The sequence below is a fragment of the Camelus ferus genome, chromosome 18 (genome assembly GCF_009834535.1).
Source record: "Camelus ferus isolate YT-003-E chromosome 18, BCGSAC_Cfer_1.0, whole genome shotgun sequence".
Classification (NCBI taxonomy): domain Eukaryota; kingdom Metazoa; phylum Chordata; class Mammalia; order Artiodactyla; family Camelidae; genus Camelus; species Camelus ferus.
In genome coordinates, this window is record NC_045713.1 from 27,654,423 (window position 1) to 27,677,404 (window position 22,982).

A 22,982-nucleotide genomic window follows, 5' to 3' on the forward strand; every position below is an offset into this window, starting at 1 on the left:
TCCTCTTCTCCTTTTATATAATTTGCGTGAAATTAATCAGACCTGCAAGAGAGATCTATATTCTAGGACTGATAATTCTCTCCTCAATCAAAGGCAAGTGAAGTCAGTACATAAACATGTTCTGTTTTCTTCCACTCGAATTCTTGGAAAGTTGTTGGGGAGCATATCTCTCTCTGAACAAAAATACCTACTTCTCGAGAAAATCTATCCTCATCTCTCTTCCCTCCCCATCAGCCCCAGGGGCTTTGAGGAGGCTCCCCACCTTCCCCCCCTAGCATTCCCATACTTACTCCTACATGCTGATTTGCAATTACCTGTTTACCCTTCCATCTCCCTGACAGTATCATAAGCTCCACGAGGATATTTCCTATTTTTGTCTCCTTCATCCTTGTAGCTCCAATCCTCCTAGCACATTGTCTGACACATAGCAGAATTTTAATAAATATCAGCTCAGTGTTGGTTGATGAAACAGAAATATTAATGACAAGAAAGCACACAATTGGCTAATATTTGAGTCCTCCAGGACAGAAATAGTGGCTTTATCTAGTTGGTCCATTTTCAAAGGTGAGCATTGTCTAATACAGTGATTCCTAGTGAGAATCAATAAATAAGGGAGAGAAGGAAAAAAAGAGACATAATCTGGTACATCACCCAGGGTGAGTCCTTGGGAAAGACATGAATAGAGTTCATGCCTGGACCCTTGCCTAGGGTCTGAATTCCTTACCAAATATCTCGGTGGCCTTGGTCCGGCTACATAAACTCTCTGTGCAACAGTTTCCTCATCTATAATACTGTGGGTGCAGAAATTATTTTAATTACTTCATAGACTTGTTGTGAGAAGGAAGATGCATGCATGTGGTAGGGGCACACAGTTCTGTTTTACTCGTGCCTCTTTTTTTAATCCACAAGTGTCAATCACATAGTAGGTATGCTGCATCTTTTAATCCCAATATATAAATAGAAATGCTATTCCTAAGGAACCGTGTCCAAGGATAGGCTTTTCCTAGTATGGAAGGAGCAGAACTTGGCATCTTTTAAGCTAAACCAGACACTGTGATAAGCACTTAGACTTTCTTTACAAATAGCCCTACAGCTGGTTGGAAGCACTTTGGAAAGGCAATGAGATCCAATTAGGCAACGCCACGTGGCCAGCCTTAGTAGCAATTTTTGAAAAGGAGATGACTTACACAAAGTGGTGATTTTTTTTTTCCTTTTAAAGGCTCTGTTGCTTGCGCACGTGTGTGTGTGCATGTGCACATACAAAATCTCATTTTCTAGGTGGAAATACAAGACATATTTGGGGCCAGACAGATTCCTATTGGCCCGGTCTGCCAGTGTAAATAAAATATTAAAGTCGACACTCCTAACAGAACAAAAGCTCATGTGTTTTAATGGGAATAGAAGAAAAACATAAGACAGGAACAAATGGCTAAGAATGGGACAGCTGCTCCATCTGAGCTATTTCCTTGGGAAGGAATTGACAGTTTCTTCAGTTCTCATTTGCATCAAAAACATTAGTAGTAACAAATACACACTTGCACACACACACAAATGGGGTTATCAGCTGGTACACGAAGTGAAAACATTTTCACTGCGAGAACAACTGCGCAATGAATCCATGCTGATGTGTTTCCCTGTCCCCTAGTGAACAGGCCACCTTAGCAGGAATGTGTACTCATTCCACGAATAATAATGGTAACAACCAACATGTATGTTACCAGGCATTATGTTAGGTTCTTTATATATGTGAACCCCTGTAACAGCCACAACAATCTTGTAAGGTAGATGTTAATTTATTCTTTTCATAGGGTGGAAATCTGTAGTTTAGAGAATTAAGTTAATTGTTCCAAGATTACACAGCTAACAGGTGACAGAGCAGACACCCATTCCAGCCATGTCTACCTCCCAAGCCTGTATCCCCCACGCCCTCACTGCACTATCTCAAAGGCTCATTCGACACATTTAATGAGCATCATCTCATGTCAGGATCTCATCTACAACACTGAATATGACAAGAGAAAACCAGAGTTCTTGATCTAAAACCACACAAAGTCAACTCAGCCAACAGCGCTGAACCTAAAAATGGTTCTGGCTGATCCAATATAGATCGACCCCCAACTCTTATTAACTCGATAATTTACTGACCCAAAACCATTACAGTCATAGATCTTCAAATGGAACAACTAACCTGTCCAACTATGGAAAAGAATGTTTGGGTTTCAGGAATGAGAGTATTGGTAGCTGCCACTTCTTAGAAGATAGTTTAAGCCTAATATCAGAGTTGGAATTAGCCAAGTTCCTTCAAAATTTAAAATCCCAAGGGTCCTGCTAGTGGGTTCCCCTGGACTTCTTAGTGAGTCTGTGCTAGGGATTCATTCATACATGCATGTATTCATTCATTCCACAAACATCCATTGAGCACTATGTAATTTCTAGGCACTGGAGGTACAGAGGAGAGTAAAGCAAATGTAATCCCTGCCATCTGCCCCAGGTAAGCTTAATAAAACAGCAATCTCCAGCCTGCTTCTCAAGCTCAGCCTTCTTGGAGAACTGGCCCCACTACAGTCCTGAAAAGCAGTCCTGAGATACTCCCCAGCTCACCCAACTGATTGACCCGGGGTCGGACAGCTGATCCGGAAGCCAGGCTATTGGTTAGTCAGAAACCAATCACAGTTTCTCTCTCCCTGGATAATGTGAACTTAAAAAACACAGTGATTCTGTGCCATGCACCAGAAACTAACACAACATTGTAAATCGACTGACTATACTTCAATTAAAAATAATAAAAAATAAAAATAAAGGCATAGTGATTGAGCACATTAAGGACAGAAACGACAGGGCTGGTCTCCACCTCCTGAAGTCCCTGAGCAGTGTTGATTCCCACCCTTCCTGAGCCGGGATTGTCACCAGAAGATAACCCATGTGAATCCAGTGAAGTTCAGGCTACAGAGTCAGACAGATCTGGCTTTGAATCCTGGCTCCTGTTTATTAACTATAATAGCACGGGCAAGCTCTTTAATTGTATTATGGGGATTTTCAAATACACAACGATGGAGAGAATAGAATAAGGAAGCCCCATGTATCTGGTCACCCTGCAACAATCACAATATTTTTCCCATTTTATTTCATCTACCATCCCCCACTATTTTATGTTTTCTTGGGGGGGGGGCGGTTAAAAGTACATCTCACTCATCATGTTAGATGAGTTCTTTTATTTCTATGAATTGCAGTTTTCTCCTTCATAAAGCAGGAATAATGACACCTCTTTCCATAGGCTTTGTCACTTATTGGACAAAGATTTATGGAGCTGCTGCCATGAGCCAGGCCAGTTCCTGCCATGGGGAGCACAGCTGTGACAACAGAAAGCATTTGCTCTCATGGAGTTTACATTGTAGTGAAAGAGGCATAAATAAAATAAGAGTAAGACAACTTCAGAGACGCAAAAGTTACAAAGAGAATCATGGGGAAATGGGGAACAGTGAAGGCCAGAGGTGAACAAGGAAGCCCTATCTAATGAGAAGGCAATAGGGGTAATATGTGAGATAGAAGAGGTCTGGGAGCAGCAGAAACCAGAGCATATGCAAAGGCCCTGAGGCAGGACTGAGTTAGGCTGTTTGACGGTTATTTTCTACATGAAATGAGCTAATATATTCAAAGCATTTAGCACAATGCCTGGCACATAGCAAGAGCTCAACAAATATTAGTTATTATCCCTCCTGAGGGAGGGCAGATCACAAGACACAACATTGGAGTGTATTTTGGAACCAGCTCTTTCCTGGGGTGCCAACTGATCTTTGGTTCACTTACTATATCCTTTCTTCCCCATTTGGCAAACACCTGTACCAGGAGAAGAGATAATGCAGTATAGCGGTTAAAAACACAGACCTTGGGATCTGACTGGTCCCATTTAAATCCCAGCCTCATCACTGAGTACCTTTACGAATTTCAGACAAGCCACTTAAGCTTTCTGACTTTAGTTTATCCATCCTTATGGTGGTGGAAAATAACAGTAACAACCTAGGGTTCAATGTGTTAGGGGTTTAGAATGTTGTCTGTTCAGGTTCCTGTTACTGTTACTGTTACACTATCTTACATATTTCTCTCACATCTATATTTACCTTTTTTATTGAAGAATGGCTGGTTTACAATGCTGTCCTAATTTCTGGTGTACAGCATAGTGATTCAGTTATACACATATATATATGTATACACTCCTTTTCATATTCTTTTTCATTGTAGACTATTACAAGGTATTAAATATAGTTCCCTGTCTTATACAATAGGACCTTGTTGTTTATCTATTTTATGTATAGTAGCTTGTGCCAGCTAATCTCAAACTCCTAATTTATCCCTCCCCTTTCTTTCCCCTTTGGTAACCATATTTATTTTCTGTCTGTGAGTGTTTTTCAGTTTTGTAAGTAAGTTCATTTGTGTCTTTTTTTTTTAGATCCCACATACATATTTACCTTTTTACCTGCCCTGTTTATGAAATTACTCCCAATTTTTAAAAATTAACCGGGAATATTCCTTCCAATATCTCCAAAAGCCGAGTATGGGACATCCCAGGTGCCTTGGTAAATATGGATAAATGAATGGAAATCCACTGGGCCCTAGATATGAGCTGTACAACCTCTTCAGAAACTAAACCATGGATTTGCTCTTCATCTGATTCCTTGTAAATCCACTTAGGAATGGTCCTGGGGGAGGAAGGAGTGGAGTGAGGCTGGAGTAGGAACCTGGTCTTTCTGATGGATTCTGTGTCCTGAAACATCAAAGTCAGCATTTCTCCTCAATTTGGGTATAAGTTCTCACTTGCTCAGGTTATGTCATGAAATAAATAGTGTGACATCAACCCAACTCCAAAGCAAGGTCGTGTGTTTATACGGAGCATGAGGATACTTTGTCCCATGATTACAGGTGAGAGTGCAGAAAGGACAGCACTGATCAGGTGACTAATTTAATGTGGGTGTTTTCATAGACACTGGGAGACACTTTTTATATGCCGGCAATAAAGGCTTTGAAATTGCCACTGACTTATTTAGTGTTGTTTCCAGCCTCTACCACATCATTAAACAATATTGCACCACCAAACTTCTACTATCAAGTTGGCTGTACTAACTATAATGTCCTATCCTGGATTAGATCCTGGAACAGAAAAGGGACGTCAGTGAAGAAACTAGTGAAATCCCAACAATACCTATAATGTAAAATAATGTATTAATGTTGATTTCTTTATTTTGACAGGTGTACCAGAGTAATGCAAGATGTTAACGTTAGGGGGAAAATGGGCGAGGAGTCTACAGAGCTCTGTGTATTATCTCTGCAACCTTTTCGTAAATACAAAATTATTTCCAAATTAAAGTTTTATTTCCAAAAAGAATGTGTTTTAGTACAAGCAAGCTGAGAAACGTTGATGCAGTTTGTATCTTATTCTCACAGCCATTTGCTCACATCTCCCATTCTTAACACTAAGGGAAGCCTGACTCTCACAGGGGTGGGGGTGTCACTGGTAGGCAGGGAGGCTGGGGTCGGGGAGACAGAGTATGTTCACAGCACTGGAAGACAAAATGCGCCTTCAAAAGCAAATTTTAATGTACAGAAGCCGAGGAGCGTTCGCAGAAAATCACTATCTCATCTGAATCCACATCCTGTTCATCAAAGGGGTCGAAGCCCTTTTGATTATCAGACTAACTATTTTTAGGCAATATCCCTGAATGCCTGGAAAGACCATGAACAGCATCCACCGAAGAAAAAAATCCAGCTTCAGATAAAAAGGCAAGGTATGCATATCACAGGAAAAACCCACCATAGGAAACTGATAAAGAAAGGCTGGAAAAAAAAAAAATTTCCCCATATTGAAGCTTTTCTCCTCTCTATTTTTCTTCACCCGAGTCCTTCTCCTTCCACATATCCAGACTTCTACACTGACTTTTGATTCTCTTATCATTTGAACAAAGCATAAGGGAAAGATCAGAAAATGATCTGGCATTAGTATCGAGAGGAGGAGAGAGAAATAGATGGGGATGGTTATTCTTTTAAAGCAATGTCAGGTGGGTCACTGAACAGAGATGAAAACAGCATTTAAGTTGGGACAATTGAATTTCCAGTCAACTCGAATGTTTAGTGAAGAACGTCATAAAAACGGTGTGATGGACCCCTTCTGGTTATATCACAAACAGATGCATCTTTCTTTCCATTTTTTTGTATTGCTAAGTCTTTGAGCTCCCCTAATGTCCAGGAAAGGGTTTTATATTCAATAGGTGTATTCCAATTCTGGCACCAAGAACTGGTCCTACTTTCTATTTATCAGACTGGATTCCTTCTCTCCTAGTTCTTCATTGGTCAGGGTGAGGTCTGGTGGCTGCTTGGCTTCTTGAACCCTTAATAACTGATAAATCTCAGTCATCTAGCCCTATGTTCTCGATGAACTCCCCAAATCATTCTTTCTTCCGAACATGCAAATTTTTCCCATGTGTCTACAGTATATAAATAGCTCCTGTAACTCATTAGAGGACACACAAGTCATTACAAGGGAACATTATCACTATCAACTACGGAGTTAATTTGTTATATAAATTAAACATATTAAAGTAAATCTGTGGAAAAGTTATATGCTTCTTATTTTTCAGATATTCCCAAAAACACTAGGAAATAAGAATCGGACCAAAGGAGCAGGGTTATATGAAATTAACGTCTGTGGTAATTCTTATGAGAATGCAATGTTTGTGACATGACACCTGGAATTCTCTCCTGTAGTTTACCAGGAATGCTCTGGTGTAATTTCACCCAGTAGAATATTACAAGACAACACATTTTTTTTTCTTGGTATAAAAGATCATTGATTACTGAAACACAAATATAGACTGAAAAAGCAAGACTCATAAATAAACCAAGGGAGCCTGTCACAAGGGACGACTGCACTGATCAGTGTCTAGACACCCATCTCTGAACAGTAATTTATTTTCAGTAGGACTTTAAACAGAAATCCCTTACTAAAGCAAGGTTCATTCATGTCTCCCGACCTTTCGCCTGGTGGAATGGTGAAACTTGGGTGACTTCGATGAGTTTGTTATTCCATTTGAGTGCTGATTCGAAATCATTCTGAAGATTGAAACTTCAAATGAGAAACTCTGAACAGCCGCGTTTTATAGCCAGGGACTCAACACCATTTTCACTTCCTCTACTCCGTGGTCACGTTCGCTTAGTTACGATGTTTGGGCCCCCAACGTATAGGGTTATGTCATAAGCTAGATTCAATTCATTTCCCAGTTCACTCTGTAAGAGAACGTGCTCATTTCCAACAAGGCCAGAAGTGGATGCAGCAAGTGTCATATCAAGAGGGCACCACTTACGTATCTTTCAGGGCTGGGAGATTTGGCCATAACATTTCCAGTTGCTGGTATATTTTGCTCTAAAATGTGGTTATTTCTCATATCATTTTTATGATCCAGTTCAGAAATAGTGTCAAATTATTTAATATAATTAAACCTAAGACATTCTACTTAGAAGCCCATTTTCGAACCGTGTAAACACTGACTTTGCAAACACACTGCAACATTTCCAAGGCCATAAATGATCATCACCATGCAGAATCTGAGAATTCCCATCACTTCTGTCAAATTCCACAGGCTTATTCCTCTACCCATTCAGCATGAAAATCTGCAACCAAACAGCCCAAAACTATAATTCAGCAAATAAAACACCAGTGCAACTCCTGGTGGAGTTTTAGCAAAGGCAACTCAGACTACAAAATGTGCAATGCCAGAACTGCTTCTCTGTTTAAGACCCTCCAGTCACAACTAAATGCATCCTTTAAATCATCTGGCTTTTGTTATTTTAAACCAAGCCCTCCACATTACTTTAATGTGAGGGTTACTTGAGAACATAATTGCTAGGAATAACCATAGTAGTACACTTTTGTCAAAAACGAAGTGACCCTATATTTCCCCCACTCCCAGGAGTCAGGCCATGAGCTCCATAATGTATGTTGTACATACAGATCTTTGAAAGGAAAATCTTTGAAACCATATTAAGATTCCCAAGTATGACCACTCAGCTAAAGGATACCTATTGAAACACCATAGTAAATGCAGCTTTTTTTTTTTTTTTTTTGGCAGAACAAGGGAACAGAATTTGTACTATTGAATCACACATACATACCCCAAATCAACAGAACCACAACTCAACACATCACACACAAAAGCACACACACACACAGTCTGTGGATTATGTTTATCAGACTCTAGTTTTATGAAAAATAAATCTAATTCTTCTGAATCAGCATCTGAAAGCAGCATGCAACCAAAAGTCACAACTGGTCTACCTCAGATGGCAGCTAGATAAGCAAATGAACCATTGGTTAACAGACAACCCAATCAAGATGAACCAACAAAATAAGTTATTGGCTAACAGATTAACTACCTAAGATGAGTCAACCAAGTAATCCATTAGTTAACTAAGTACCAAACCATGATGAGGCAACCAAGAGAGCCATTTGTTAACAGACCAACCAAGATGAACCACCCAAGTGGTCTATTAGTTAACAGAAGAATCAACAATGAGAAACCAACCAAGTGGATCACTCTTTACCAGAGAAACAAATCAAGTGATCTGTGATGATGCCATGCACAGTTTGATCCAGGAGAGAGAAAAAAGAGACGCTCCTGAGGAGCCCAGACACACACTGTGAAATCTGGAGGTGTGACCACCGCAGGGGTCACTACGCGAGACTGGAAATGGATCACACAGCTGTACTTACGAAGATTATTTATGGGGGTTCTGGTGTCCATGTTCTCATAATGCTGTACGTGGACCACGATGTTGAGGTCTCTCTCCATGTGGTCAGTGTTGCAGTGGCCCTGTGGCCTCATGACATCTGCAAGGGCCCTGGAAGAAGAGAGAATTTAAATCTCTTCATTCAAAACAATGACTGGCACCACTGTGCTCTGGGCACGGGGCTTATGAACAAAAGAACAGTCCCCTTGGAACTGCCATTCTTCTTAGAGGCAAAGGGAGGAAAAAGACAGAAGTCAGTCAGTAGGATCACTGCCGTTAGAGATTACATAAGGGCTTCATGAAGAACTGTTCACATGCCTCTCACAATAGCTGTGTCATAGCAGTGTTACCTGCTTTATAGCTGTTGAAAGGATTAAATAATAAATACATGTAATGTGTCTATACCCCACAAGTTTAGTCCCCACCTATAACTACTCTAGATACCAATATGTACAGCAATGATCCATGATTCATAACCATAACTAATATTTATGGAGTACTTACCATAAGCCAGGCACTACACTAGTCACATTACATGCCTTAATTCAACTAAGCAGCATACAAACGCCTTATGAGGATTATTACTCCTTCTTTGCAGATGAGTAAACACAGGCTCAGAGAGGTGAATTAACCTGCTCAAGGTCATACAGCAAATAAAATGTAGCACAGGGATTTGATCCAGAGTTTGTAGTCACAGCCCTGCACACTGTGTGCACTGGGTTTCCTGTAGCTCTGGAGGATCTGTCACATCCCATGCTGGTGCCCCTTTAATCAGTAGTAGGGGGAGGGGAGGCCTAGAACCTGGGACACCAGCTGCATTTTGAGCCCTTTCCGTTTATCATCGTATTTAATCCCCTAGACGCTCACCTAAGGGTCAATATTCCTATCCCTATTATTTTTACAAGTAAGGAAAAAAGGGGGGGCAGTGTTAAGTGACTGTGTCAGCTTCCTAGGGTTGCTGTTACGAAGTACCACAAACTAGGTGGCTTCAAACAACAGGAATGTGTTGTCTCACAGGTCTGGAGGCTAGAAGTCCAAAATCAAGATGTTAGCAGGGCCATGCTGCCTCTGAAACTCTAGGGGAAGCCTTCCTTGCCTCTTCCCCACTTTGGGTGGCTTGCTGGAATACTCTGGTATGCACTGCTTTGCAGCTGCATGGCTCAGGTCTCTGCCTCCATCTTCACAGAGCATTCTCCCTGTGTCTCTGTCTTTACAGGGACGTCTTCTTATAAGGGCACACACCAGACATACTGGATTAGGGCCCCATCCTTCTCCAGTATGACCTCATCTTTAACTAACTACGCCTAGAACCATCTTATTTCCAAATCAGGTCATACTCTGAGGACGAGGGCGGGTGAGGACTTCAACATATCTTTTGAGGGGCGGGGGGGACACAGTTCAACCCATAACAGTGACCTTCGCCATTAAATATCAACTTAGGAAGGACACTTGGTGTTTGCACACACAACAGAGCAGAGATAACTGTCACACAGAAATGCACCTACGATCAGACCTCACTAACGTGTTTTCTTCTCTTTATCTATCTTCCATGTGTTTATTTAGATATTTAGATAAATATCCTCAAAAGACATACAGTCAGCCCTTGAATGATGCAGGGGCTAGGGGTACAGTCAAAAATCCACCTGTAACTTACAGTCGGCCCTCCTTACACTCAGTTCTTCCTCACACTCGGTTCCTCCACATCCCTGGTTCTGCATCTGTGGATTCAACCAATCACAGATCATGCGGTACTGCAGTATTTACTATTGGGGAAAAAAATAACCTGTATAAGTGGACCCACACAACTCACAACAGTGTTGTTTAAGGGCCAACTGTGTGCTACTGCAGGTATTATTGGATATGTGTGTGTCTTTTACTCGCTCACAAGTGCTCTCTAGTATTCCAACACACGCAACCCCCGTCATTTCATTTACCTACAGGGTTGACTGTCTCAGTATACAGCAAGTAGGATGGTAGAGGGACTAACCAATCAGAATGGATGTCACAACTGGATAACCAGTCAGAATGGACGTTTCACTGTGAACCAGCAGAACATCAGTCCTGCTTGTTCGTACGTTTCCCTGAGTCTGGGCACCTAGACGGTCACCAGCTCCCTGCCTCTGTAAACAGCACAAGAGTCAACATCCTCATACAGGCCCCCTCCAGGACCAGGGAGAGTCTCTCCAGGGTATGTAGCCACAAGTTGATACTGCCATGTTTTAGGGTATATCTCGATGTTTTCAACAGACTGGAACCCTCTGAGTCCACATCAAGGGAGGCAGAGAAGGCAGGTGAGGCCCACACATCCGACCTGTGAACTCTGTGGGCCCAGGCTGTCTGCTGAGATTTATACTCCTCTGCAGCAGTGATTCTCAAAGCTGTCGGCCAACCAGCAGCAACAGCATCATCTGGGAACTTGTGAAAATGCAAAACTTTCAGATCCACCCAGACCTACTGACTCAGGATCGCCAGGGGTGGGGCCCAGACATCTGTGTTTTCACAGGCTGTCCCTGTGAGTCTGTATTAGGGTAAGAGAGGCCCCAAGCTTGGGGGGATGGTTGCTCATGGGACACTGGGGCGATGGGCCAAGAACCACAGCCAGTAAGAAGTGTCAGATGTGAGACACAGGTCAACACAGCAAGAGCCCCCATGAATCAGAGGAAAGACTGAGTTGCTAAGAGAATCACAGCTCCCTTCATTCATTCACTCATTCACTTAACAAATATTTACTGCTTACTATGTGCCAGGCACTATTCAAGGATGTAGCAGTGTGCAAGCTGGACAAGGTCATCGTCTTCATGGAGCTTACATTCTAGGGGAGAGGATAAAAATAAGTGTCATCAACAAGAATGGATAAAGAAGATGTTGTATGAGTGTGTGTGTGTGTGTGTGTGTGTGTACACACAACAGTATATTACTCAGCCATAAAAAAGTGAAACATTGCCATTTGCAGCAACATGGATGGACCTAGAGATTATCATACTAAGTAAAGTCTGACAAAGACAAATGTCATATGACATCACTTATATGTGGAATCTAAAAAAATAATACAAATCAACTTATTTACAAAACAGAAACAGACTGACAGATGTAGAAAATAAACTTAAGGGTTACCAAAGGTAAAAGATGGGGAGGGATAAATTAGAAGTATGGTATTAACAGATACACACTACTATCTATAAAACAGATAAACAACAAGGATTTACTGTACAGCACAGGGAACTACATTCAATATTTTGTAGCAACCTATAATGGAAGAGAACCTGAAAAAGAATATATGTTCTTCTTTTCACTTTCACTTCCTTTTTTCACTTCTAAACAGGTTCTTTATATGAGTTTCAAGGGATCTCTGAACCCCTCTGGAATTGAATGGTAATTTTGTTGGTGCACTTTTCCCAAACAAGAAGCCATGGCTTTCATCAGATTCTCTAAGAAGTCTTCTCCAAATTTCAAAATATTCAGATATTCAAGAGGATAGGGAAGTAAGTAATCAGGATGGCTATCCATGAACTTGCCATTGGCAGATTCCCTGGGCTTCCTCTGAGTGTGAAAATTCATGAAATTTACACAAAAGCCATGGATACTTTTTCCCAAGGCAGCCCTTCCCAGAGCATGTGGTGGAGACGGAGATTCTTAGAGACCTCCACATCCTGGACAAGGAGTCTTCAAGGTGTGGGTCACTCACTCAGGGACTGCCTAAAATCATCTGGCATAGGGAAGGAAATACGAGAACTTCTATATATGGCCTTTAGTCATTAAAAATGAGAAACTGATTTAATATGTGAATTGATATTGGTGGCTTCACTCGGAACACCCAAGTCAGCTGGTAAGAACTGAGAACCCTGGACCAAGGAGGGTGACTGGCAGCAGCACCATCATTAGGGTGTATCTGTGGTGTTGTAGCTATGTGCACCCCGAAAGGGGACATGCAGGTAAATTATCTAGTTTTATTAAACTAACCATCACTACACAGACATGCAGCTTAAAAATAGACCACCCCTCATAACAAAACCACAGCCTGGAGGTAATACTGATGAAGCAAGCACAGGGAAAAGACAGACTTGACTCTCCCCTTTCTCTTTGACAGCATCTCACAAAGTTAAACCAATGATGGTCTATTCAGATCAAAATGAAGTCAGCCAAAAATAATCAAAACTCTTGTGAAGAATATTCAAAATATGGATTTAATTATGAAAGATGAGTTTCATCCTCACCACATGTTAGGCTTTACGATATGAGCTCACCACTGCACGAAATCATCACCATTAACAAATTGTAAATATTTACTTCACCTTCAGCTTGGGTTCAAAATCCCTGTGCTTTAAAGAATCTGAAAAGAAAATACATGTAGGTATGTATATGTGTAACTGAATTGCTTTGCTGTACACCTGAAACTAACACTGTAAATCAACTACACTTCAATAAAGAATAAAATTAGGCTTTGAGAAAAACTTTCTGGCCTTTACAATGGTACCTGATTATCGTTCACTGATATGTGCATACACTTACCAGTAAAACAAACGTGCATATATTGGGTTGGCTACTAAAAACTATGTCCCAAATAGGGACATGTTTTGAAAAATCAGTGAATTAGACAGTGGAAAAGCCGACTAGGTACAATAAGCCAAACAAATGCCCAAGCTGGTCTTTATTTGTGGCACATACTTTGGGTGCTTCTCAAACTTGAATGTGCATTCAGATTACCTCAGGTTCTTGTTAAAATGCAGATTCTGATTCAAGACGTCTGAGGCAGGGCCGGAGATTCTGCTCAAAGCCCCAACTGATGAAGATGCTGTTGGTCCCCAGGCCACACTCTGAAGATCAAGATCCTAAAGGGACTATGATGGTAAATTTTCTGGGTGCCACAGGCTGCCCAATGATTTGGTCAAACAGTCTTCTAGATGCAACTGAAAGGGCATGAGATTTTTGGATGAGATTAACATTTAGCTTGATAGACTGAGGAAAGCAGATTGCCCTCCATCATTTGGGTGGGCCTCATCCTATCAGTTGAAGGCCTGAATAGAAGCAAAACAAAAGGCTGACCCTCCCCTAAGAATGAGAGAATTTTCCTGCCTAATGGCCTTTGCACTGGGACGTCAGTTCTTCATGATTCTACAGCAACCTACTGGCTTTCAGATTCAAACTGGGACATTGACTCTGCAGATTTTGGACCCGCCAGCCTCCATTAGCAGGCTAGACAGGTTAGGCAATTCTACACAATAAGTCTCTCCTATAAGTTGTTTCTCTGGAGAATCCTGACTAATACGGGCACCTTATTGAAGAAACTACACTTTTCCTTGATATCCCTTAACCTAGTTCCAAAAAATTATGTTGAAACATTGCCATTTGTGAGGTCAAAGATGTTGGAATATTGGCAATTTCACACTGTTCAACTCAGTGTCAGTTCACTCGTAGGCTGGCCTGTGTGTTACCTGCCTCCCGCCATCTGACTGTGAGCTCTGTGCCTGCATATTCACTGTGTCCTCAGAGCTCTCGGCACAGTGCTGGGCACACTGTAGGTCCTCAGTAAATACCTACTGAGTGAATATATGAATGAGCAAAGGAATGATCAGATGAGGAGCTACCTGATGTCATGTAAACCGGGATGCCAAAAACCAGAACTCCTACGTGACAGGTACTGTTCAGGGCACTCAGGTGACAACAGGGAAGAGACGGTTGGCATCCCCACTCTCCTTACTGTGAATGGTAATGGAAGGAGACAGATAATAAACTAGTAAACCAGTACATTAGTGAGTTAATTTCAGACTGTAATGTGAAATGAAGCAAATGACACTGAGTGATGGCCTGGAGAGGGTGGGGGGGGGGTACTGGGAAGGAAGCCTGGGTGGTCAGGGACAGCTTCTCAGAGAAGGTGACATTGAGTGGAGACTTGCATATAGAGGAGGGCCCAGCCAGAGAATTTGAGGCAAGCCAACACAATAACTCCAAGGCAGCAACAAGCCTGACACATTTAAGAACAAAAAGAAAAGGCTGATAGACATAGAATACAAACTTGTGGTTGCCAAGGGGGTAGGGGCTGGGAAGGGACAGACTGGGAGTTCAAAATTTGTAGATACTGACAGGCATATGCAGAACAGATAAACAAGGTTATACTGTATTGCACAGGGAAATATATACAAGATCTTGTGGTAGCTCACAGCGAAAAAAAATGTGACAATGAATATGTGTATGTCCATGTATAACTGAAAAATTGTGCTCTACACTGGAATTTGACACAGCATTGTAAAATGACTATAACTCAATAAAAAAAGTTTAAAAAAAAAAAGGAAAGAAAAGGCTGCATCCGTTTTCTTTCCAATTACAGTGAGCACATAAAAGACCCCAACATTTCCGAACAGAGCTCAGAGTCCCAGCATCCTGCTTCAAAGGGCTTCCAAAGCCTAAACTATGTTCTGGGCTTTTAAACATTTGAGTAAGGTTCCTGAGAATTGCTTCTTGCACCAGAAGCATCAGTTATGTTACAAGAATCTAAGGGTCATGGGCATGAGGTAACTTTCTGGAGTAGTGGTCAGAAGGATGCAGACATTTGTCAAAGCTCATCAGTCTACATAATGTGTGTGCATTTTATTGTACAAATTATACTTCAATAAAAGTTAATTTTTAAAATGTAAGGATGCAGTGCCCAAAGAGAAGCAAACATATTCTTCAAAGAAAAGTAATTTATAGAGACTTTCTCGTGGCCATCGGTATATGCATACCTGGGCTTCTCCAGCCTGCGGAGTAGGTGGAAGGCTCAGGATAATCACAAATGTGTAGGAAGAAGGAGAGAGGGGAGGAAAGTTGGAATAAGGGAGAAAAGGCAAGGGAAGGAGGGACATTTATCACTTGGTGCCATTTCTTTGCAGGTGACTCTAGCTCTTTGTGAAGCATGTTTGAAAAATACACAGGGCAAGGTGCTCTGTAATTTGCCGCTCGGATTCCTGATTCTGTTTGAAGGTGGGCAAAACAACAGCACGTGTTCCCTAATGGCTTCAAGTGTGGAAAGCTTCAAACATTCATTCCTGCCCCCAAGGTCATTTCTCACCAATGCCTCCACCAAGAGGGCTGGCCCGGTCAGGGGTAGATGCAGAAAATCTTCCTAGTCTTGTCTGACAGTGGCTCTGGCGCCTTGAACTGACTGGCCCTGATGCATGCACTGTTATTTGCAGGGCATCGAGCACCTTTTGTAATCTGAGAAGACTGAGGTCCTCCGTGTTTGTGCTCCAAGGCAGTGTAGCCTAATTGTCAAGGACTCGTCCTACGGCTTCAGACTGTCCGGCCTTCAAGTCCAGCTCCTCCGCTCACCAGGGCCTTGTGCATCCTCTTAGAAAGCAATCTGTGCCTCTGTGAAAGGCAGATTGTCACAAGGCTGACCTCACTGGGGAGGGACACGAAGTTAAATGAGAATTTACATACAAGCTTATGGCAAAATAGCAAAACCAGCAGGTGTTCTTCAATGTCTCCCAGGCCAAAACTTTGTCATGCATCTAATGTAGTCATACCTGGATCCAACATCTCTCCTGTTCAGAACCTGCCACCTCTCCTGCTAAAGGCAAGCCCAGAGAGGTGACGAGAATTGGCCAATGTCACATAGCTAAAGAGATGTAGCAGAGCAAGGGCTGGACAGCGTTCCAGGCTATAACATCACCCCCCTTCAGTAGATAAGGGGTAGAAAATTCCAATAATAAGGATAACGACAAAGAGTAACAGTCACTGAGCAGTGACCATACGGTAGGACCATATGGCGCTAAGAGCGTTCTAACGTCCAGTCTCAGTGAATCCTCACACAAGCTTATGACATAGGGACCCTCATCATATAGACGAGAACCTGAAACTCAGAGGAGTGAAGTAACTTTCCCAAAAATCACACAGCTATTACGTGGCTGAGCTGGGACTGAATCTGGAGCCATCTGACTTGAGCCCATTTCTGTTAAGATCAGGCTGACTGTCCTCTCTGGGGACTGCAGGTGACCGAACTGAGTGAATGGAGGGAGGGGAATGGGTGGCAACTGAGAGGAAGCAGAGAGGAGCAGTCCCGCTCAGCAGTAACCAAACAGCTGCCATTTGAAAATGCAGGTCCAGTGTTACCTGACCTATCGCTTTCTCAAGGGAAATCCGAAATCTGGATTTCTGTGTGGAATCTCCCAGTTTTTAAATGTTGGCAATCGGTTCTAAGTTGGTTTTAAAACACTGTACATAATAGAGACTAAAGAGATTTCACAGCCAAATGCAGTGAGCCTTGACTGGATCCCAGTTTGAAAAACCAAGCTCTGAAAGACATTTCTGCTGTATGATTGGGAAAACTGTAATATGACTGGACATTTGATGATCTTAAGGGATTTTTGTTCTTTCTTGGGTGTGATACTGGAATTGTGTTATGTGTGAGAATGCCCTTGTTCTAAGGAGCCCCACACTGAAGTGTGTAGGATAAAATGTCCCATCTGCAACTCATTTTCAAATGCCTCAGGTGAAAAAGAGAAAAAAGGAGAGGAGGGTGGAGAGAGGGAGGAAGGGAAAAAAAAAAACAGAAGGAAGGATAGAAAGAATATATGGAAAGAGAGATAGCCATAAAGCCAACATGACAAAACACTAATAATTGTTCTATCTAAATTAGTAGTTCTCAACTCGGAGTGATTCTGCCTCTGCCTTTGGGCAACATCTGAGGACCTATTTAACTGTCCCGACTGGAGTGTGGGGTCGGTGCTACTGGCACCTAGTACTGGCACCCGGGATACTGCCAAACATCCTGCAACGCACAGGATGGCCTCCCGCAGCAAAGGATTATCCAGCCCCCCCCCGTGTCTAGGGTGCCGCGGGTAAGAAGCCCAGCTCTAGATGAAGGATATACTGGAGTTTGCGTTTATTCTTCTTTCAAGTTTTCTAACTGTTTTAAATGTTCCACAATTTTAAAAATTGAGGAAAAATTAAAAATAAGAATACGTGAATAGAATAACCTTGCAGACCAAATAAAAAACGTGTCTGCACCATTTGTTACCCATAACTGACCACCATTTGCGGTCACTTCTTCTAATAAACAGTGGTTGAAGGTGACTGCTGTTACAGGGGCTCGATGAACATCTGTCCAGTTTTCCCAACACCACAGACGAGGCCCGCACACCCTCCTGGAATTGCCATCTCTCCCCTTTTTCAGTCCTAATCAGCCCAGAAAGAAGACGGTGATGTGCCCAGGGCTCTGAGCCTGGAAATTGACATCACCAAACTCAAGCACACTGGGCACCAGGAACAGTTAGTGTTTGACGTGGGAGCAGCACGTGCTGTAAGTCTTTGAGGAGAAGGTCCTTTTAGATGAGGTTAAGAATAAATCCCCCATCCCAGTGACCTTAGCAGCCCGAGGCAAAATAAACAGACTGCAGCCAGCAGGTTAATTTTACCTGGAAGCCACAGCATCGGCTCTCTGATGCCAAGCTTGGTGTGCTGGACCCACCCAAACATCCCATAGCACATACAGGCAAAAGCTAAGGAGCACACCGCTGTGTCTGGGACTTGAAATGATTAACTGCATGAGCAGCGCATGATGCCTTTGGTGAATTCTCGGGGCAGCCCCCAGCACCACAGAAATACACATAAAGGCTACACACTCGGGGCAAACCAGCAACAGAATGTAAATAAGAGTCACACTGGTTTAATTCATCCATCCTCAACCCTGTAAAATATTCCCAAATCAAGACCAGTATTTCTCCAAGTGTAGATCACTTCACATGAGCCATTCAGGGAGGTGGTTAAATGCAAATTTCTGAGGCCCAGACTGGTGGATGCAGAATCTCTCCGGACCAAACTCAAGAATGTGCATTTTAGGAAGCTTCTCAAATTCTGACACTCATTGAAACAGAATACTGTGTGTCCCAGACATAGCTGAAACCAGGGGATTAGGGATTGTACAATTTTTCCATGTGACCTTGAGCAAGCTACCCAACCTCAACCATGATTTGCACCTATGTGAGGGGGGTGCTTTAAAATAGCACCAGTCTCATAGCTGCGCAGACTGAGAGGTTTACACACACACACACACACACACGCATGCACATGCACACGTACACACCCCTAGTATAGTGCCTGGCACTCGGAACTGCACTCAGCAAATGTTACTTCCTTTTCCTGGACAGTGATTGGCTGAACACTGTAAAACCTGGAGGAGAGCTTTAAGAAAGAGTGGATGTTCAGGCCCTACCCCTAGAGATTCTGATGTGAACCGTCTAGGGTGGGGCCCCGGACAACAGGATTTTTAGAAAAGCATTCCAGGTGATCCTAAATATTTGCCAAGGTTGAAAACCATACCTAGGAGTTAACCAGTAAAAATCAACCATCCTTTCTCTTCAGCATTTCCATTCCATTCTGGAATTCCCAAAATGTATGCAAGCAGAGCCTGCATTGAGGCTCTGTTACCCCAGGACTGGGTACCCCTAGATTTCACCTCCAAGCAATCCTTTCCTGGTACCTGCAGAAGGTGGCTGCAGCCTGCTGGGCTGGAATAAATAGAGCTGCAAGGGGGCAGGACCAGGAAGTTGAGTCCTTGCCGGCCTGAAGCTAGCATCACCTTCTCCCACAGATGCCCAGAGGTTAGCTCCACACCCCATACCCTCATCCCTCCTCCCGCCTCTCCACCCCCAACCCTACCCGAAACAACGAGGAAGATTCCCGGAAGCGCTGGTTTGCAAAGCCAAGGCTCCAGGGAGATTTTAGCAGAGGAATTAACCCGAATCTGCAAGGCAGCCTACCTCTCCCTGAGTGAATCCTTCCCTACCAAGGCAACAGTCGCTGCTGCAGTCCTGCTTCCGTATCTCACTCTCACCTTAACACAGACCCCTGGCGAGGACTGCAAGGGTTGGAAGCGAGACCAGGCGGCCCGCCTGGCCCGTGGGGTTGGCGACGGGGCACCTGGGGGTTGCAGGAGGTGGGCGTGGCTCGCGCTTTACTCTTTTAGTAGGTCAGGCTTTCTTGAATTCCCTGGGAGCTTACTTCTGTGCCTCCAGACCTCACCATCCATCCCCACATTCCTGCTGACCCAAACTGAGATGAACTTCCTCACCTCTTCCCCCAATCGCTCCCGTCTGGGGGAAAAAAATATATCGGATACTCTGCGTATAAACAGAAAATAATTACTAGTGAGATGGTGATGTTCCTTCGCCTATTTTTGGTGGGTCTCTTTGTTGAGATTTTTTTAGGCAGGCACACGGAGCGCGTGCAGACACACGCGCGCACACAGGCACCCGGAGGTGCGGGGTGTGTGTGTGTGCGCGCGTGTGTGTAGGGGGTGGGGACATATGGCAACTCTGCTGCCCAAATTCGGAAAGAGAATAAACCTGCGCCCCAGTCATCCAGTTGTTCACAGGCCGCCAGCGGCACTTCAACCCCACCCGCCCGGACCTCACGCTAACCCTTGGCCTCTCCCTGGCGAGGGGCTGAATCCTAGCGGCTGCGCCCTCCGCCTCCAAGTTACTGGGTTGTGCGAATCGATTTAGACACTTAAAAACAAAAAAGGCAAAAGGCAAATAGCTCCATTAATCCCCAGATGCCTTCTCCCATCTGCTGCGACTTGCTCGTGCTGGGACTTGCATAATGAATAAGGCAAAAGGGAAAGTTGACGAATCAGGGTGTCTGGGAGGTGAAGGCGCGCGGGGAGGGGGGGCCTGGCCCATGGAGGCCACGCCAGCCCGGGCGAGGGGCGCAGAGCGCAGTTGAGGTCGCTGTCCCCGGCAGGGAGAGGTGGCGACAGGAGAGAGGGACGAGGGGGTTAAGGGAGGGGATGGGGGGAGCGAGGTCCCAATTTTCAGGGACCTGGCAGCTCAGGGAAAGCGAGGCGGCCTCTCCAAGCAAAGCTTTTGTTCTCGCCCTCCCCGCACTCTCCACCTCCCTCGCGACATTTTCGCGAGTCGTACGAGTTGCAGGCGGCACACACTCCTTGCCTCCCTCCCTCCCTCCCGCACACACGCGCGCGCGGGCTCACACACGCCCCCCTTCTCTTTCGGGCTTGGCGGCCCCTGTTTACCTAGAGGATAGTATCTGGAATGCGAGGGCTGGACCCCCTCCCCAAAACCCATGATTTCGGAACCACGGGCTCTCGGGCTCTATGTCTCAAGTCCGCTTCAATCCTCGGTGGGAGGGGGCCGCAAGAGGGCAAGGATGGGGGGAAAACCCCAACACACACGCGTATATCCACACCTGTGCTGAGCCCAGCGCCCCCTCTCCGCGCTCCTAACCGAAGTTGGCTCCCCAAGTGACATTCCCCGCCGAGAGGCCGGGGTTGGGGGAGAGCCATTGCCTCCGGAAAGGTGGAGAGGGGAGAGTAGGGAGAGCGAAGCCCAGAGGAGAGGGCAAGGGGGGAGGCGGCCCACCTGGACATGTGCTCCCTTTGGGGCCGGTGCGCCTTCTCCAGCCCCAGCTTGGTGAAGATGCCCACAAGCACCATGACGGCCACCACCCCGCAGATGATGTAAACGATCAGGTTGGTCTTGTCCTTGGTGGGGTCGTGTAGGGGGTCGTCCTTGCGCGCGGGGGGCTTGCCGGTGTTGAGCCAGAGCGGAGTGTCGTAGTTGGTGCAGGTGCTTTGGTTCAGTCGTCGCTTCTTAAACGTGCAGCAGAACCGGAAGCCACAAGTCCCGCAGCAGAAGATGAAGTCGCCCGAGCTGCAGTTGAACGGCGGGTCCCACTGGCCCATGACATCGAAGTAGCCCCGGCAGAAGTCCGGCGTGGGCGCCCGGGTCGGGGGCGCGTCCGAGACCCCCACGCCCTCGCCAACCTCTCCGGAGGCGGCCCCGGAGCGGTTGCCCCCCGCCAGCACCACCACGCCGCCCAGCTGCGCCAGCTGCCCGTGCCCCGCTCGCTCCTGCGCCCGGCACACGCGGGCGCACAGCTCGGTGAGGAAGCAGCCGAGGAGCAGCCGGAGGACGCGGCGCATCGTGTCTCCCAGCCCGGGCTCGGCCGCTCGGCCGCCGCTGGAGCCGCTGCAGCCGCCTCTCGAGGCGCGGCCGAAGCTGCCGAGGCTGCTGCCGGGGGCTGCGAGCCGCCGCGGGCCGCACATGCAGGGAGCCGCGCGGGGCGCTCGGTGGTCGGCGGCCACTGCGCTCGGCTCAGCCCGCGTTCGCCTCCAGCGCGCCGCGCGCCGAGGGGCTGGCCGGGGAGGAGCGCGCGGGGCCGGGCGGGGGGAGGAGGAGCGGGTGCAGGTCCGGCTGGCTGCAGGGGGAGGCGGGGGCCGGAGAGCAGGGGCGAGTGGGTCTGTTCGCGCCTCCCGAAGGCCGGCGGCTACAGACTCGCCGCTCTAAGCCGGCTCGCAGGATGCCTCTCACCTCTCCAGCTCGCCAAGTGCGCCGGAGAGAGCGAAGCGACACTTGTGGAATGAAGGGAGGGCAGGAGGGAAGGGGGAGGGGGAGAAGGGCGGGCAGAGGAGGCGCGAGGGGGGGAGGGGGCGGGCTCGAGAGGGGCGGGGGCTCGGGAGAGGTGACTCGGGCGGGCGGGAGCCAGTTGGGGGGCGTGCAGAGCTGAACCAGGCTGGCGGGCGGAGAGGAGGAAGCTCCGGCAGCCGCCGAGGCTGAAGGCACAGCTCGGATTTCCCGGCAGGTGGAGGACGGCGGCGGGACCTCCCGCGCCCTCTCTGGGCGGGAGCCGCGGCTCAGACCTGTTCAGGGCGCAGAGGCGGCTCCGCCCGTGGCTTCTTCCCTGGAGCGTGCGCAGGAACTGCGGCTCCAGGCGGCCCACCAGGGAAGGGGTGACATGGAGGGTTTAGGGGCAGACTAGGTGGCTTCCACTCCAAGGCAGACTGGGGCGCAGTCTGATCAGGATCGCCCCTCCCAGGTGTGCGGGCCCGCCTTGCCCTTTCCCCGACTGTGCCCTTTAGCCAGAGGCGCCACCCTGCTGGCTCAACTCCCTGGACCCAGGCGGGACCAAGGTTGAGCTGGGGGTGGCAAGCGCCTGGGCCCGGGGTAAGCACCCCCGGGAGAGGGGCTAGGGATGAAATAAGTCACAGAAGTGCAGGGGCAAGGAGAGGCAACGGTCAAGGCGGATGACGAGACAATGACCTGTACCAGAGGGCCTTTCGTTGGGACTCTCCCAGGCCACTGGACCTGCTACTTTCTGTCCCTCTTTGCCCTCATCTCCTTCCCTGCGCTCCACAGGAGGGCTCACCGCGGCGCCGCCTCTGCGCGCCCAGATCTGGTGCAGCGCCAAGGCCTGGGCGCCCATCCTTAGCCGCC

At 46.1% G+C, this 22,982-nt stretch overlaps 1 protein-coding gene across 2 annotated transcripts in view; it reads right to left on the reverse strand.

Moving 5' to 3' along the window:
• SHISA9 (shisa family member 9) overlaps positions 1–22,050 on the reverse strand; it is a 263,802-nt gene extending 241,752 nt beyond the window's left edge. The window contains exons 1-2 of one of the 2 annotated variants that reach the window (XM_032460766.1): positions 21,129–22,050; positions 8,759–8,886 (exon numbers count right to left, since the gene is read on the reverse strand). In XM_032460766.1, the coding sequence (XP_032316657.1) occupies positions 8,759–8,886; positions 21,129–21,814 (814 nt within the window). In that variant the 5' untranslated portion in view covers positions 21,815–22,050. The remainder of the gene's footprint in view (positions 1–8,758; positions 8,887–21,128) is intronic. The other variant, XM_032460765.1, reaches the window with a different exon arrangement.
• Positions 22,051–22,982: the final 932 nt, after the last annotated feature.